At 45.6% G+C, this 14523-nt stretch overlaps 1 protein-coding gene across 6 annotated transcripts in view; it reads right to left on the bottom strand.

The window, feature by feature from the left end:
* NT5C2 (5'-nucleotidase, cytosolic II) overlaps positions 1–14523 on the bottom strand; it is a 63906-nt gene that overhangs the window by 48486 nt on the left and 897 nt on the right. Inside the window, exons 1-2 of one of the 6 annotated variants that reach the window (XM_014250232.2) lie at positions 4472–4663; positions 3477–3534 (exon numbers count right to left, since the gene is read on the bottom strand). The exons of 1 other annotated variant lie outside the window; for it this stretch is intronic. Coding sequence is in view for 1 of the 5 variants with exons in the window: in XM_014250231.2 (XP_014105706.1) it covers positions 6031–6049 (19 nt within the window). In the remaining 4 variants the exon portion in view is untranslated. 4 more of the 6 variants (XM_014250231.2, XM_014250234.2, XM_014250233.2 and 1 more) reach the window with 4 other exon arrangements.

Genomic DNA, 14523 nt, shown 5'->3' on the forward strand with positions numbered 1-14523 from the left:
TTTCAGGAATTCCAGGCAGGTCTGGTTCATTAAAATATTTTTAAGTATTATTTAATTATCATCAATGTTATGGATGGTTAGAATAGAATTTGGAAAACTAAATCCACAGTGCAACTCTGAGGAGCAAACCTCAAATCTGACCCTTTCTGAGTACCATGAGACCATCCATTCTCCTCATCTAGCTGCAGATGAGTTTAATCCCTTGAAACAGGAGCTCCATTCTCCAGTGAGTGAATAAGAGTATTTTCTACATTCCATATAGCTCGTGCTTCTCACTATCTCTTCCAGAACTACCATTTTAGTTGTTTCCAATTTCCAAGCAGTTTGTTAGGGGTAATGATATTTCTTCACTTCTCTAACTAGAGTGCCCCATTCTCCAGCACTAGAAAATAAAGGAGAAGGACCATACTTAAGGAATGTGAGACTTGATCCAGAAGCACAAGAGCTATGCCACAGAGAAGAATTAACAAACATGAGCTCTCAAAGAAATGCTGCAGCTGCAGGTCAAATATGACCCTTGGATGTACAAGATTACCAAGCAGGACTCCATGTCTCTGTCAATGACACAAACTCTGCTGGAAAACTGTCTTCAGCCAGCTGTCCCCATTCAGAATGACACTGATTATACTGAGGAAGGAATAAAGCTCTGAGAGAAAGGCTGGAGTGCAAGGCTGCCAGTGCACAGAGAGTAGCTCTGCAGGTGATTTGAAAATGGTCTAGAAGCATTTGCAACAGGCAAGCAGCCTGACTGTGGAGGGCTCTCAGTCTAGCAATGACAGAACAAGACCCCGTAACTGGAAGATAAATAAATCAACCAACACAAAAATATTATCAGAGAGGAGAGTAAGCTATGAAACAACAAATTTCTGAAATACTTTTTCCATCATCAGAGGGCTCTAAATGAAGTGTCTGGGTGTTTCAATCAGCTTCTTTTTTCACAGAATCAAGAATTAATGCAGAAAAGTCCAATGGTCTGAGCTATACAGCAGGTCAGTCAAACTGAGCATCATGCCTCAGAAGACTCCTCACCTTACACCCCAATACCTCAGCAGAAAAAACAATGCTCTTCTGAGCCAACACCAATATAAACCATGCACCCTGATGGCCCTGGGAAATTCTTTTCCTTGGGAAAAGGCCTTCAGCAGCCTACAGCAACCTCTGCTGCAGAGATCCCCAAACTGCTGTCCAACTGAGCACCTGCCAAAGGCAAGCATGGACCTGGCTATGAAGATGTTTTCACTGCCTTTTGCTCTAGCTGCCCAGAGTCTTGGAAGATTAAAAACTAGAGATGAATTTGATCCCTTTGCTGTAATACAGCTCACCCAACAGAAATTAATTCTAGTATATTTAAAATATTTATCTGACATCCCATATATTTACTTTAGCTGAAAAATTGGGCAGTAAACTTTGATGCCAATGCTCACCACAACAGGAATTCAATGTTTGAATGATACCTGAAAATACTATCTTTGCTACACAGATGAAGCCTGACAGTGTGCCAGCCAAGCTGTAGGTTAACATAGATTACAAAAGGCAGAGATGTCAGCATGGAAGTACACACACTGAGTTCTGCAAATCAGAAAGGGAAGTCTAAATTTTTTATTCCGGCTTTTTTTTTTTTTTACATCAGAACAATGTGCTGGCAATAATAGACAAATGTAATCTCTGGTATTCAGCTGAGTCTTTGCTCCCCATTCTCAAAGGAAACTGCAGGTTTCTCTTCCCTTCCCTTGTCACCCCTAAGCAGCACCACTGATGTTCAGCCTGTTCAAGGGTCTATTCCCAGCTCAGGACAGCTGAACACCGTGTGAGTCACAGCTCCCAAAGGGAAGGACAAGATGAGACATGTCATCCCCAGAGAGAGAGCTGGGAAGCCATCCTGCCACATACCAATTTCAAACTGAGGAGTAGCTGCCACTCTAACCTGCCATTAAGGATTATACAACAGTAGCTCTTTTGGCAGCAGATGGGAGCGTTTCAAAACAATGATGCTTTTCATTAGATTCCACTGTGTTTCGGGAAGCAAACACAGACATAACAGGCCTTTCCAGAAAGCATGGTAGCAAACTGACAAAGTACTTGAGATGCACAAGTGGGTTCAGTGGCACAGTCATTCTGAGAGCATGCAACCAGGACAGCTTGGGTAATGCAAACAGCCAAAAGTTCACTTCATCTTCTGAGCACAGGGCTGAGGGAGGACATTTTTATTGTCTTTCCTTACTGACTGAGCTTACTGGTAAAAAAACCCTTGTCTCTAAAGATCACATCCCTGCTTCATTAAAATTTTATGGGAAAAGCAAAGATACTGGAAAGTCATTCTAGCTTTTTCCTGGTCTTTAAAAAGAAGAAGAAGAAGGATGATTTTTTTAGACACTTGAACCCTCTTCCATGCAGGATGGGCCCTCTCTACACATTTATGGGCTATACAAACAGATGTGACAGCAGAATCAGCATCTGAACCATCTCTGCAGGCTGGAAATATGAACTCACATCTCCCTCCAGCCACAACAGAAAGCATTCCCTCCTCAGCCCCGGTGAGCAGAGCCAACTGGCTGCTCAGCCTGAGTCCCAGGGCTCTAGACACAATACTCGCCAAGGGATATGCTGCTGAGTAAAGAACTGGGGAACACTGGCTCCTCCTTCATTAAAAAAGGGGATTGAAAATAAACACTGAGATCAACAGCTGAAAACAATCCAATAATTCTGAGAACTGCTCTGTGAAAAGTGAGAACTTTCTTTCCCTGCTAAAAGTTTTCTTTTCCATCTCATTCCTTTCTCCTCCCAGCTTCTTTAAGGAAAAAGCTGACCAAATGCTTATATACTAATCTGGTCTCTCTTCTTTTTGCAAACTTACCCAACAACAAGAGATAGATCTTTGACAAATAAACCCATCTTTCAAAAAACCAGATGACTGTGGAATTATGCCAGACATAGAATATTACCCAGCAAAGCCAGGGACTTCATACACAAAACTCAGCCAATTTTCAACTTGCTATTTGTTCACAAAACCCAAACCAAAATAATGAAACTTCTCAGCTGTAAAGGGCACAGTGAAAATAAATACAGACATAATTTAAGGAGGATCCTGATTCTCTGCTATCCTAATATATAGGGCTCCAGACACATACTAGCCTAATACAGACTTCATGGGCTTCCTGCTTTCACCCATAATAATGGTTACCCATCTCCCTTCCAAGAAACCCTCCCTGAGGCTGATCCAGCCTTTCAGATGAGAACAGCCTGTGTGCAGGCTCAGCTCATCAAAATCAACCCTGGGCTGGCTCTCATACTCTCCTGAAGTGTTCACAGGGGCCAGAAGTACAACTTCCTCCTGCTCTGTGTTCCTGCTAGTTCAGTACCCGCAGGTACCCCTGCCCTGCAACCTGCGACACACAAAGTCCTTTCTCCCCAGATCAGAGGCTGGCGGTACCCAGCACTCCCCATGGAGACCACAAAGGCACATACCCAAAACCTACCCTGCACTCTGCTCTCAGCAGGCAGCAGCTCCCTGCCAACGGGAAACAAGCCACAGACCTACCAACAGAGCAAGCACAAAGATGGAAAATCAGACAACATGAAGACTGTATGTGTTTTGAAGCGCTCTTACCGTGTGAAGTTCTTCCTCACCCACCCACCCCCACCAAAAGAAGAACAATTCATTACTTTTCTGACCTGTTTTTTTAATCAGAGGAAAAGATAGTGATTATAGTCTGCCTGATTACAAATGAAATTACAAATCTATCCTAAGGGCACAATACTGTCCCCACCTAGATGTTATCAGCCCCCAAATCTCATTTAATCTTGACAGATGTGCAGTACCAAGGCACCACTACAGGAAACTCTACAAGTAAATTAATTTTATGAATAGTTTCTTCCCAGTATATGCAACCTCTTCCAAAAGACTTCTAATTTGTACAGCTTTTGTTAGGCATCCTATGTGACTAAACTCATCAGTAAAATAATCAAACATTTATGATGACTGAGCTCTTGCTAGGTTTCTGGCTTCTCTCTGATAACCTAACTGACTCAGCTTTATCAAGTGATTCCAAAGACCTACATTAAACCGTTTCCCAACTGAATCTACCTCTTTTCTTTGGAAACTTCTTACTATCTGTGCAAGCAAAACACTAACCACTAAGTTAATTTGGGGAAGCAGTCACCTTTCCATAGGCCGTTCATTTCCCTAGGTTTTAACATTAAATCAATCCTGCTGACACAGGAGACTGTTCCCTGGCAGAAGCAGAGGAGGACACAGAGTGTTGTCTCTGCATTTGTCTCAGCATAAGCAGTTCTCAGAAGGAACATGATGAAGTGACAGATCTACTTCATCAGCTGCAAACTGGAAGAAACCTGCCAGCCTGAAGGGTGAGAGAACATTAACAAACAACTAAGAAGGCATCATCAGCACATCCTGTTATACCAAGACCTGAGCTGAGAGTTCCCAACATTGAACCTTCCCTCTAGCCAGGACCTCTCTCTTCAGGGAGCCTCAAGGACTTGTGTCTTCAGGGAGATGTAGACTTGCAGGTGCATTCAACAGCACAGTCTTGTCCTGCTGCAGATGAGCAAACAGCTTGGATCCCCTCGGTTCTGAGACACCTTTAAAAACATCTGTCCCCAGCAGAGCAATATGAAAGCCCTGATTCTCCCAGGACTTCTTTTTCAGTGTGTTACCTGACCTACTGGAGCCACAAAAAAGAAGAGCTGACCACACGCCCAGCCAGCGCCAAGCCTCCTGGGCAGCCACAGAAATGCCTCCTCCTAATTGCTTTCAAATCAGCAAATGAAAATCTCCCAGCCTTGCTTTGAGGTCACAACATGGGAACACAGCTCTGTACATGTTCTAACCTTTCCAATATTTGTTCCTGACCCCACCAGCACACATTGATTTATGAGGCCTCACAGTGCGTTTTATTACTGTTTTTGTTAATATCTGCTCTCTACATGTCTGTGAAGAAAAATGAGTGGTAGATGAGTAAAACACTGTTAGTTTTTCATCATCTGTTCCCTCCTGATTGCTCAAGTTTAGCAAGCAGAGTATTTTGGCCTTGGCTCATAAAACTGCCAGTGCAATATTGAAAGAGAAGTTAAAACACATGTAAAACAAGAGGTTAAGAACCTACCTAATCTCTTATCACATGGAAAAAAAAAAAAAAAAAGGAAAGGTTAGACTGCAAATGTGTTTTTAACTAACTCTTAGAAAGGGTACAGCATTATTTTTATCAGACATGAAGAAGTCCCCAAATTATTGAAGGCTATGGATGAACACTCCACCTCAGATCACAGCAAGTAAAACTCTTTCCAGTTTGTATAAATTTGCTCATAAAATATTGCACACATCTGCTGATCATTCCAGGAATGTCATTTTTAACATACTTACTCTCTATAAAATCATTCTATTTCAATACCACTATAAGGACAATTCTAAGAAACAAGAAAACGTGCTAGACACATTCTGCTCAGGATGTCTGCAGTCACCAAGTGGTTAAGGGTACACAAAAGCTAATGCCTTCTAGAGGCTAAATTCACATAATTAAGGGATTTAGCAGAAGATCATTTGGTATACCAGTTACTGCTTAGGACAGTCATTTTTGGGAAGAACAAGCATTTTCAGATAGAGAATATGGGGTTTGTCTCTGCTTACCTGAGCCACTTACAGCTTTAGGCAAAACCACTCATTTTTATCCTTTTTCCCTAGCAGAGACCTACCCAGCCCTGTCTGTTGAAGTCTTGCTTTTAATTACAGGTGGAATACAGTGGTCTGCTGAGCACTTCTTCCTTCAGAGAGACCTGGTTCACATGTGTGTATTTTCCTTTAGGCTATGCTTTATATTCCTTTTTTATTTTTTAACAAGGGTAAGCAATGGGGAAATGCAGCATCCTCAAACACTGAAAGACTCGAGACAGGCTGTCTTGCTGACCTGCCCTTAAACATCACTGATGCACCGACTGATACCTGCAGCATGAAACGGAAAATGAAATTTGACTCCTGCCTCAGTTTCCAAACAGCAGAACTAAGAGATGATTTACCAGTCTGTCTTGCTTCCATGCTAAATTCTTCTTTCCAGCTTCACTCAGCCACTGGTATTCAATGATGAGAAAGCTACAGGAACTGAAAAAGCAATTCCCAGGGTCAGTGTCAAGTTAACCAATGCTCAGAACACTTGCAATTTATGGTCAACTGATCAGTTTTTTTTCTTTAGGGAATGAACTCATCCTGACCTAAAAGAACACACTGAGAGTAACACTATAAAAGTGGAACTGAACAAGCAATGAAAAAGAAACTACTATGCAGCTATTATGAGCATCTGGTCTTAAAAGCTTTCAGGGAATGCTGCATAGGGTGTCAGAAAGGACATGATTTAAGCAGGACACTTGGGACCAAATTTTACAGCCCTTTCCTACGACTTCAAAGGCCACATATATCTTTACATAGTCTTGAAATGGAATTACTTTGTAACATCCAAAAAGATCAGAGAGAAACATTTGAAATATCTTTGCCAACATGTTTAGCTATTCCTTTGGGGGGGGAAAAAAAAGACACCTTGGAGACAGAGAAAGCAAACAAAATTAGCATTAAAAGACTATTTATTTTTGATTGCAACTGTTCTATTTACTGACTTCCAAAATTACCTATGCTGCCTGCCCTTTGCTAGCACTTATTCTTAGATGTTATTATTGGTAATTGCCGTGTTATGATTACAAAGCTCTGGCATAAACCTCATGACCTCTTTTGGGTTTCTGAGAGAGGAATATTCACATGCTCTTCTCTGACCTCATGTTCCTAATTATTCACTGTGCATGCCTATATGTAACTCACCACCAACTGAATCAAACCCCAGCAGATTTACTAGCTAGTCTAGAGAACTCTGGGTGCTTTATGATAAACCATCTTCATTCTTTTGAATTTACCTTCCTTTCCAGGTTACTTTACAAACTGACTACAAAGTTTCTCTTATTATATACATCATGGCCAGACACACTGCATTTGATGCAAATGCCAAGAGGAGTCCAGTCCAAGCAGTAAAGTATGAGCTGATTCCCATCCACAGCTAACATTGTCCAAAGGAGAGAAGGAATACTGATTTCAGCAGCAAACACTGCCTGAACAACTAAATGCTTGCTCCTGAACCCAATGGACACAGCTGGGATGCAGCTGTTCCTACCACAGCAGTGCAGGCAGCAGCTGCTGCCAGGGAAAAGGCAGCAGCTCACACAAGAGAGGGACAACCCATCCAGAAGGTCTCACAATCCAGATCAGGCCACCACAACTGCCAAAACTGGACCACCCCAGCTGGAAAATATTTCGGGGAAGTATACCTTCCTGGAAGGTTCAGTGAGACGTTGCTTCCTGAAAATCTAGCAAGAATGTATCTTAAGAGTTTTATCTATTATGCCAAAGTTAACAGGGAGAACTGCAAGGCCTGGGTCAAAGCCAGCTAATCCAAAGGCCTGCTCGTAAATACACAGTGGAAAACCACTCTACTTCAGAGCCTCCTGCAGAAATACGTACAGGAAGTCTCTGTTTTACCCCTTCCTCTGAACCAACTGTGCCAAACAAGGCTCAACGTTAATCTTGCAGTAAGCACATAAGCAAAATAGCAAGTCTTTGAAAATATCTGAAACACAGCTAGGAGCTGTGAACACTTTATAGCTAAATTAAGCTATGTTTGGACCACATAATTACTTTAAGGAGCTTTTGTTTTTAAATAAATCACTTGTGGTGAAAAGAGCCAGAATGGCAGTTACAGCGACCACAGCCACCTTCTTTACAGGCTGGGTACAACAAGAGCTGCACTAGAGTACATTGCTCCTGCACATCTGTTTCTACTAACTTCACTTTGGAGCCACCTTCCAGTCTCAGAAGAATCACATCTCCTTGGACCTCTCCTTCTTTCATCCGCTCAGAGAAGCTCTGCCCACACATTTTTCAGTTTCAAAAGAGAAACTAACAGGTTTCAGTCCCAGAATCATTTCTACAGGTGTCTCATTACTGTGGCTCCTGCTCTCCACATCTGATGGGCTCACACCTATGCAGAACCTAAATCACTTTGAGCTGGTATGATGCACAGGGTAAGAACCCACTTGTTTTCCTCCTTGGTTATTACGAGAAGCATGTAGATGATCACAGTGAGGTCTCCAACCTCCCCGGTTTAATCAGGACGGTGTCTCTAGTGAAACCACCAAAAAAGGGCTGACTGTGCTGGTAAATCCCACAGCAGGTATTCATGCCCAGAGGATGATAAGTTAAGGTCACCAGCAAGCCACAAGTTTAACTTCTACCATGCTGTACCAGACTTGAAAAAGTGACAGGACTGAGAGTTCTGGCACACAGCCACTCACTGCTCCTATGTCTGGGGACCTAACTGTCCAGGAAATAAGAGTAAATCTGCTTTTGGCTTTATAGTATGGTGCACACACTGTTACAGATTCAGGTAATAGTGAAGATTCAACACAGACTGCCGTGGGTTTTTGAGGCTGAATTACTCAGGCTCCCTCCTCAAACTCATACTGCTGTATATAAAATGTGTTTCTCCTAATACGGCTTCATACAGGCAGGTCTCCCCAGCATCTTTTTAGCCCTGCAAACACATGAGACTTAGTAACTACATTTATGTAGGCAGGTTTAGATTATCAGCTGCTTACAGTGGCTACCTTAAAGATCGATGCAATTTTTTCCAGATGTTACTTAAGGTCTGTTTACCATACATAAAGTTCTATTTATTGTATATGCTGGATTCTCTCTGCAGTTGTGTTAAAGAAGCAGATTCATGTTATGCATGTGATCTATGTGTAGAGTGCACAGTCCCAAGTTTTAGGAACCATTCCAGTTAGTAAGTTATAATGATTAAAAAACAAAATACAGTTCATTGCTACGAGCATCATAATCATGAGACATAGTAATTTCTTTAATAGCACAAACCAGACATTTTAAAATAGGAAATATTTGAATCAATGGGTTCTTCAAAGATACTCATAAAGAATATAATTCAGAACAGAATAGAATAGCCAGCTCTTGAAGACTCAGACTGTGGCCATTTCAAATAACAATTGAAATTATATTTGTACTGCTGACACTAAATAAATAAAATTTTAAGAGTAGATGCAGTACAGACAATAAGGGAGGAATTCCCATGCACTAACTTGGAAACATCTCATTCCCAAATACATTCCCAAATACATTCCCAAATATATCCCAAAGAGCCAGGCAAGGCTTCCCCTCCCAGGCACATTCTGTTCAGTTTTCTCTCCTATTATTCTCACTGCTAAAGAAGCCACAGCTGTTTCATATCAGGACACCCAGTGTTTGTGAGCCACCCCCAGGCAGGGACCTGGTGGGGAGCAGGCACTGCCAGCTCATCCCAAGGCACATCTGTGCCCTGCTGGGTACAGCACTGCCCTCAGTTTCCCTTGGTAGATCTGGAGTGCCCTGCTCTCGCCATGGCTTTACACTGGATGGCATGTGTTTCTTATCCCGAGGTGATTAGTTACTGAGGTGTTCTTTTAAAGGAGCGAAGGCACAGGCCTGTGGAACAGCCAGCCAGTTCCTATGACAACTTTCCACTGCAGCCTGGCTGGAGACCATTAATCCACTTTCCCCAGGCCAAGCAGCTTCTCCGTGGTAACGCTGCTCTGTGTAGGATTGTCACCAGTGCCCAAGCAATGGCAAATTCCATGGTACTGAACCACACAGACCCCACTGCACTCCCTAATTTAAAACTCCCGCAGAACGATGGGTTCACTGGGTACGACTGCATGACCACACTTGTGTCTCTTGCTCAAGATTTTCAGGGAAGAGCTGTGGTCAGCCCTTCTTCCTGCACCTCCTCACAAGTCAGTATCTACAATTCCTGCAGGATGCAAAGGTGGCAAGACCCTCTTGGCTTGTCCTGGAGCACCAGACCTGCTCTGCAGCCAGCCCGTGCCATCCCCAGATAGCAGCTCATTCTGCAACCCACCCATCACTTTTCAACAAGCATTATTTTATTAACCTGAACTACAAGTAAGTGTTATGATGTGATTAAATAAAGCTATCTGTTTTTTCAATAAGTATCATTTAAACATTGTATTCTAAGAGTTTGCTTCCATTCTACTTCCAATGCAAAAATAATATACTTGTATATTTTTAAAGGAAATAAAACACTCCTTTCAGTGTTCTCCAAAAAACACAATACCACAATGTTTATCAGTAAACACCACACTAAGCTTTCTGTTTAAAAAAAAAAAAAAATCCCCTGAAAGTTAAAAAAAGTCTAGGATAAATATTGCTAGTGATTTTAAGAAGGGTCTATTAGCTTTCTCTTCAAGTTATATTAGGAATCAAACATGACAAGGAGTGATAGTTCTAGGGGGATATTATTATCATCATCGTTATGATGATTAAAAATTGCCTACAAACTGGAAATTTGCCTGGGAAAGTTTCAGCCTGCATCTGATTTTTGCTAGCGTATATCGCAGAATCATCGTATAACACTACTGCTACCAGTGCAAATATACTAACAGGCTGTTAATTTCAAACCTCAGCTGAAAACATCTCTCCCATTCTTACAGCTTTTCTCCCCATTTCTCTCTGCAATTGTACTTAATTCAATGGAGCATTCTAAACGCAGTTCGGTGGTGCATTTGCCATACAATTAGTTTGAATGACGCTGTACAGAGTAATGGTTGTATTGTGCTATATAATGAAACCACATCTATGCTTGAACAAACCCCAACTGCTGTTAATCAAACCAGCAGGTTCCTGAACGATCTTTTGGACTCTGTACTAATGGCAATACATTATTTTAAATAGCAGTTCCACTCTAAAAGATGTTTAGGTTGACATGGCTGATAGGGACAGTGACAGACTTCCTGAGCTAAGCTGATTGATTTGCTTGTAAAACACTGGGGTTTTTGCTCAGTGCTGGAACTACAAATTCAGCACTTGAACCAAAGATCAAAATGCAGTTTTGCATTTTGTTTCTGGTTTTCAGTGAAACCATGCAGCACCTGGAAGGACCTAAAGTCTTCATATTTTCAGTTCAATCACTAGTGATAAATGAGTATTTGGATCAACACATTTCAGTCGGTGACAATGTTATTCTAAACTGACAGGGAGACATTTGTAAGTGACTACTTAGAGAGCATTTTGCAATCTTTGATGCTCAAACAATAAATTTTACAAAGCTAAAAAAAATATTTTAGAACATGAGTGATTATGGCTTGGGAGGAATGTTCTCAAGACCACGTCAAGGAGGAGCCCTAGCATCCAGCTTGGCAACCTTTAGATATACTAGCAAGGGAATAAACTTGAGCGTTTCATAATCTCAGCGGTTCCAGGAATTTTCAAAACTGCCTGTGCAACAAGAAGCAGTACTGTCGTATTAAGTCATCTGCTCTATCAGAGAACCAGTGTAGGTTTCTTTCCATCATACATTTTGCAACAGTATTTTTGGCACGCAAGGAGGGATTTAAGAAAAAAAAAAAAAAAAAAGAGTAAGCAAAATGAGAGGAAAGCAATCTTGCACTGGTTTGTTTTATTTATTTATTTACTCGGTGCCTCGCTCCGCGCTTTGGGTTATCAGCTACAGCCTGATACAGCCGGACTGCCAAGAGCAACTCAAACGGAACGGAGCGGGACGGGTGACAGCGAACCCTCGCCCCGACCCAAGGCTGTCCGGGACCGCGCTGTTCCCTCCGCGCCCAGGGACGCGGCACCGCCGCTCGCCGCCTCTCCCGGCCGGGCGGCGGGCGCGCCCGGGGGGGCCGGGGGGGGGAAGGCGCCGCCGGGACCCTCCGGTCCACGTGGGGCGGAAGGAAAGCGGAAACGGAGGCACCGGGTGCCGGCCCCGGCCCTGCTCTCACACACCGTGCCAGGGGCTCGGGCGGCGGAGCGAGCACGGAATCGCCGCGCTGCCCCGCCCGAGGGCAGCTCGGGAGGGCTGAGGCACGGGGGGGGGCTGCCCTGCCTGGGGCGGGACGGGACAGCGGCGGCTGCCGGGGCGGGGCAGGGCCGGGCAGGGCAGCGGCGGGCGCTGCCCCGAGGGTCTCCCCGCGCCGCCCCAGCCCCGGCCGCGGGCTCGGCACCCCCCCTCGCCGGGGCGCGCGCCCGAGGGAGGGGGCGCCGCCCCCCCCCGCCCCGGCGGGCTCCGGCGCGCCCCCGCCCCGCGCGCGCACCCGCCCCGCGCGCGCTCCCCGCACCCGCCGCGCGCGCCCGCGGCCGCTCTCACCTCCCGCCGCGCTCCGGGGGAACTGCCCCGCACCAACTGCCGCAGCGCCCGCGCCGCCCGCACTGCGCAGGCGCCGCCCGCGCCCCGCCCCGCCCCGCCCGGCCGCCGGCAGGGAGCGCGGGCAGTGTGCGAGCCCCGGGCCCGCCGCACGACCCGCCGCCCAGGGAGCGTCGGCAAAGTGCCACACCGGCACTCGCTGCAGCGGGGCCCGCGGGGCCGCCAGGATGAGGGGGAACCGGCAGCGTCCCCCTGTGAGGACACACTGCGGGAGCTCGGCCTGTTCGGTCTGGAGAAGAGAGACTGAGAGGGGATCTCATCAATGCATATAAATATCTCAAAGGCTGGCGCCAGGCTCTTTTCAGTGGTGCCCAGTGACACGATGACCAGATGACAGCAATGGCCATAACCTAAACCACAAGAAGTTCTGTCTCAACATGAGTCACAGAATCACAGAATGGGTCTGGTTGGAAGGGACCACAATGGATTGTCAGGTCCAACCTCTCACTCAAGCAGGGTTATCCTTGAGCACATGGCACAGGACTGTGTCCAGATGGTTCTGGAATATCTCCAGTGAGGGAGACTCCACATCCTTCCTGGGCAACCTGTACCAGTGTGTTCACCCACACAGCACAGAAGTTCTTCCTCATGCTCAGATGGAACTTCCTGTGCATTAACTTCTGCCCTTTGCTTCTTGTCCTACTGCCCAACACCACCAAGCAGAGGCTGGATCCATCATCTTGACACCCTCCCTTCAGATATTTATACATATTAATGAGGTCCTGTCTCAGTAGCCTCTTCTCAAGGCTGAACAGGCCTCAGGCTTTCCTCGTATGAGGTGACCCTGACCTTCATCAGACCTGCTCCAGATTGTGACGTTCTCTGATGAGGAAAAAACTTTATGCTGAGGGTGGCAGGGCACTGAACAGGCTGCCTAGGGAGGTTATGGAGTTTCTTCCCTCCCTGAAGACACTGAAAACCAACCTGGACATGTCCCTGTGTTATATGGTCCGGGTGACCCTGCCTTGTCAGGAGAGTTGGACTGAATGATCTCCAGAGGTCTGTTCCAACCCTAACAATTCTGTGATTCAATGTGGCAACTGAGAGAACCACACAGCCCCTCCTCAGCTTCCTCTAGGGCCTGGCATCGCTCCAGACAGAATCTCTGGGACTGCACCCCCAGGTGTCCACCTCCCTGGCCTGCCTGAACTCCACGGTTCTGTCAGCCAGCCTCAGTGTTGCTATGTACCACATGAAGCCCTTTTTCAAAGTCTGTTACCAGGCTACTTTACCAGGTTAGTTTGCCATTGAGTTACAATACCTTGAGCCAGGAGCTTTAGGAAGCATAGGCTTCAGTATCAAATAAAAGCCTAGTCACTCTACTTTGACATCAGCTCCCCATACTGTACAATGTTAATTTCTTTTTAAGCTCCACAATGGCTGAGAGAGCCAGAGCTTTGGTTAAAATTATGTGATTAATCATTAATACTTTGGGGAGTGTGTCTGCAGCATGGGCTGGGACAAGGCTGGGGTCGGTGTGTGCCCCATCTGCTGCCAGGAGGGTGGTGAGGAGGTCCCCAAGCAGCTGGGGTGGAAGGGGGTGATGGCTGAGGGCTTAGGCAACAGTGACCACAGCAACAGGCAGGTGTGTCCCATCCCAGTCTAATGTGAGCACAGATGACATCCCTCATATCTCCAGGCACGGCCAATAGGTTGGACAGGCTGAGAGGATCATTGTGCAGAGCAGAAAATGCCCTGTGGCATCACCTCAGTTGTCCCATGCTGGGTCAGCACCACCACCAAAAGTGCAGAGCAAAACAACCATCCCCAGCAAAATAAGCTTCCCATTTTTGTCTGTTTTTCCTGACCCTGGAGGTCTGGAAAAGGCCTCACATTGGGATTCTGGCCACCTCAGGTTAATCCCTGTCAGCGACAAGGGTGATGGCAACCATCCATCTACCAGGCCCATGCTGCTGTGCCAAGCCACTGGAACACTCATTCAGTCTCCTTTCCTGTGCCTCAGTGGTAGTCAGAGGCTGGGCATGTCTACCTCCATCTGGCAGCAGCTCTTCTGTCCCCACTGCCTTTCCTTTATCTCCCCAAGGACTCCTTCAACTTTTCTTATTGCCCTCTACTCTGCTCCGGGTGATAAGGCTCTGCCACCTCCCTCTGGCACTGTGACACACAGCTGGGTAGGGTTTTGCTGACTTGGATGCACTTGGCCCATTGTACCTCTCCAGGCTCTGTCAGGCTTGCTCCATCCCCTTCCAAGGGGATCCCCCAACAGTACCAGAACTTTTAGTTCTGGCTGTAGGAA

Source organism: Pseudopodoces humilis, chromosome 9, assembly GCF_049639895.1.
Source record: "Pseudopodoces humilis isolate 2021_Gansu_Grassland_sample_001 chromosome 9, ASM4963989v1, whole genome shotgun sequence".
In the NCBI taxonomy this organism is placed as follows: domain Eukaryota; kingdom Metazoa; phylum Chordata; class Aves; order Passeriformes; family Paridae; genus Pseudopodoces; species Pseudopodoces humilis.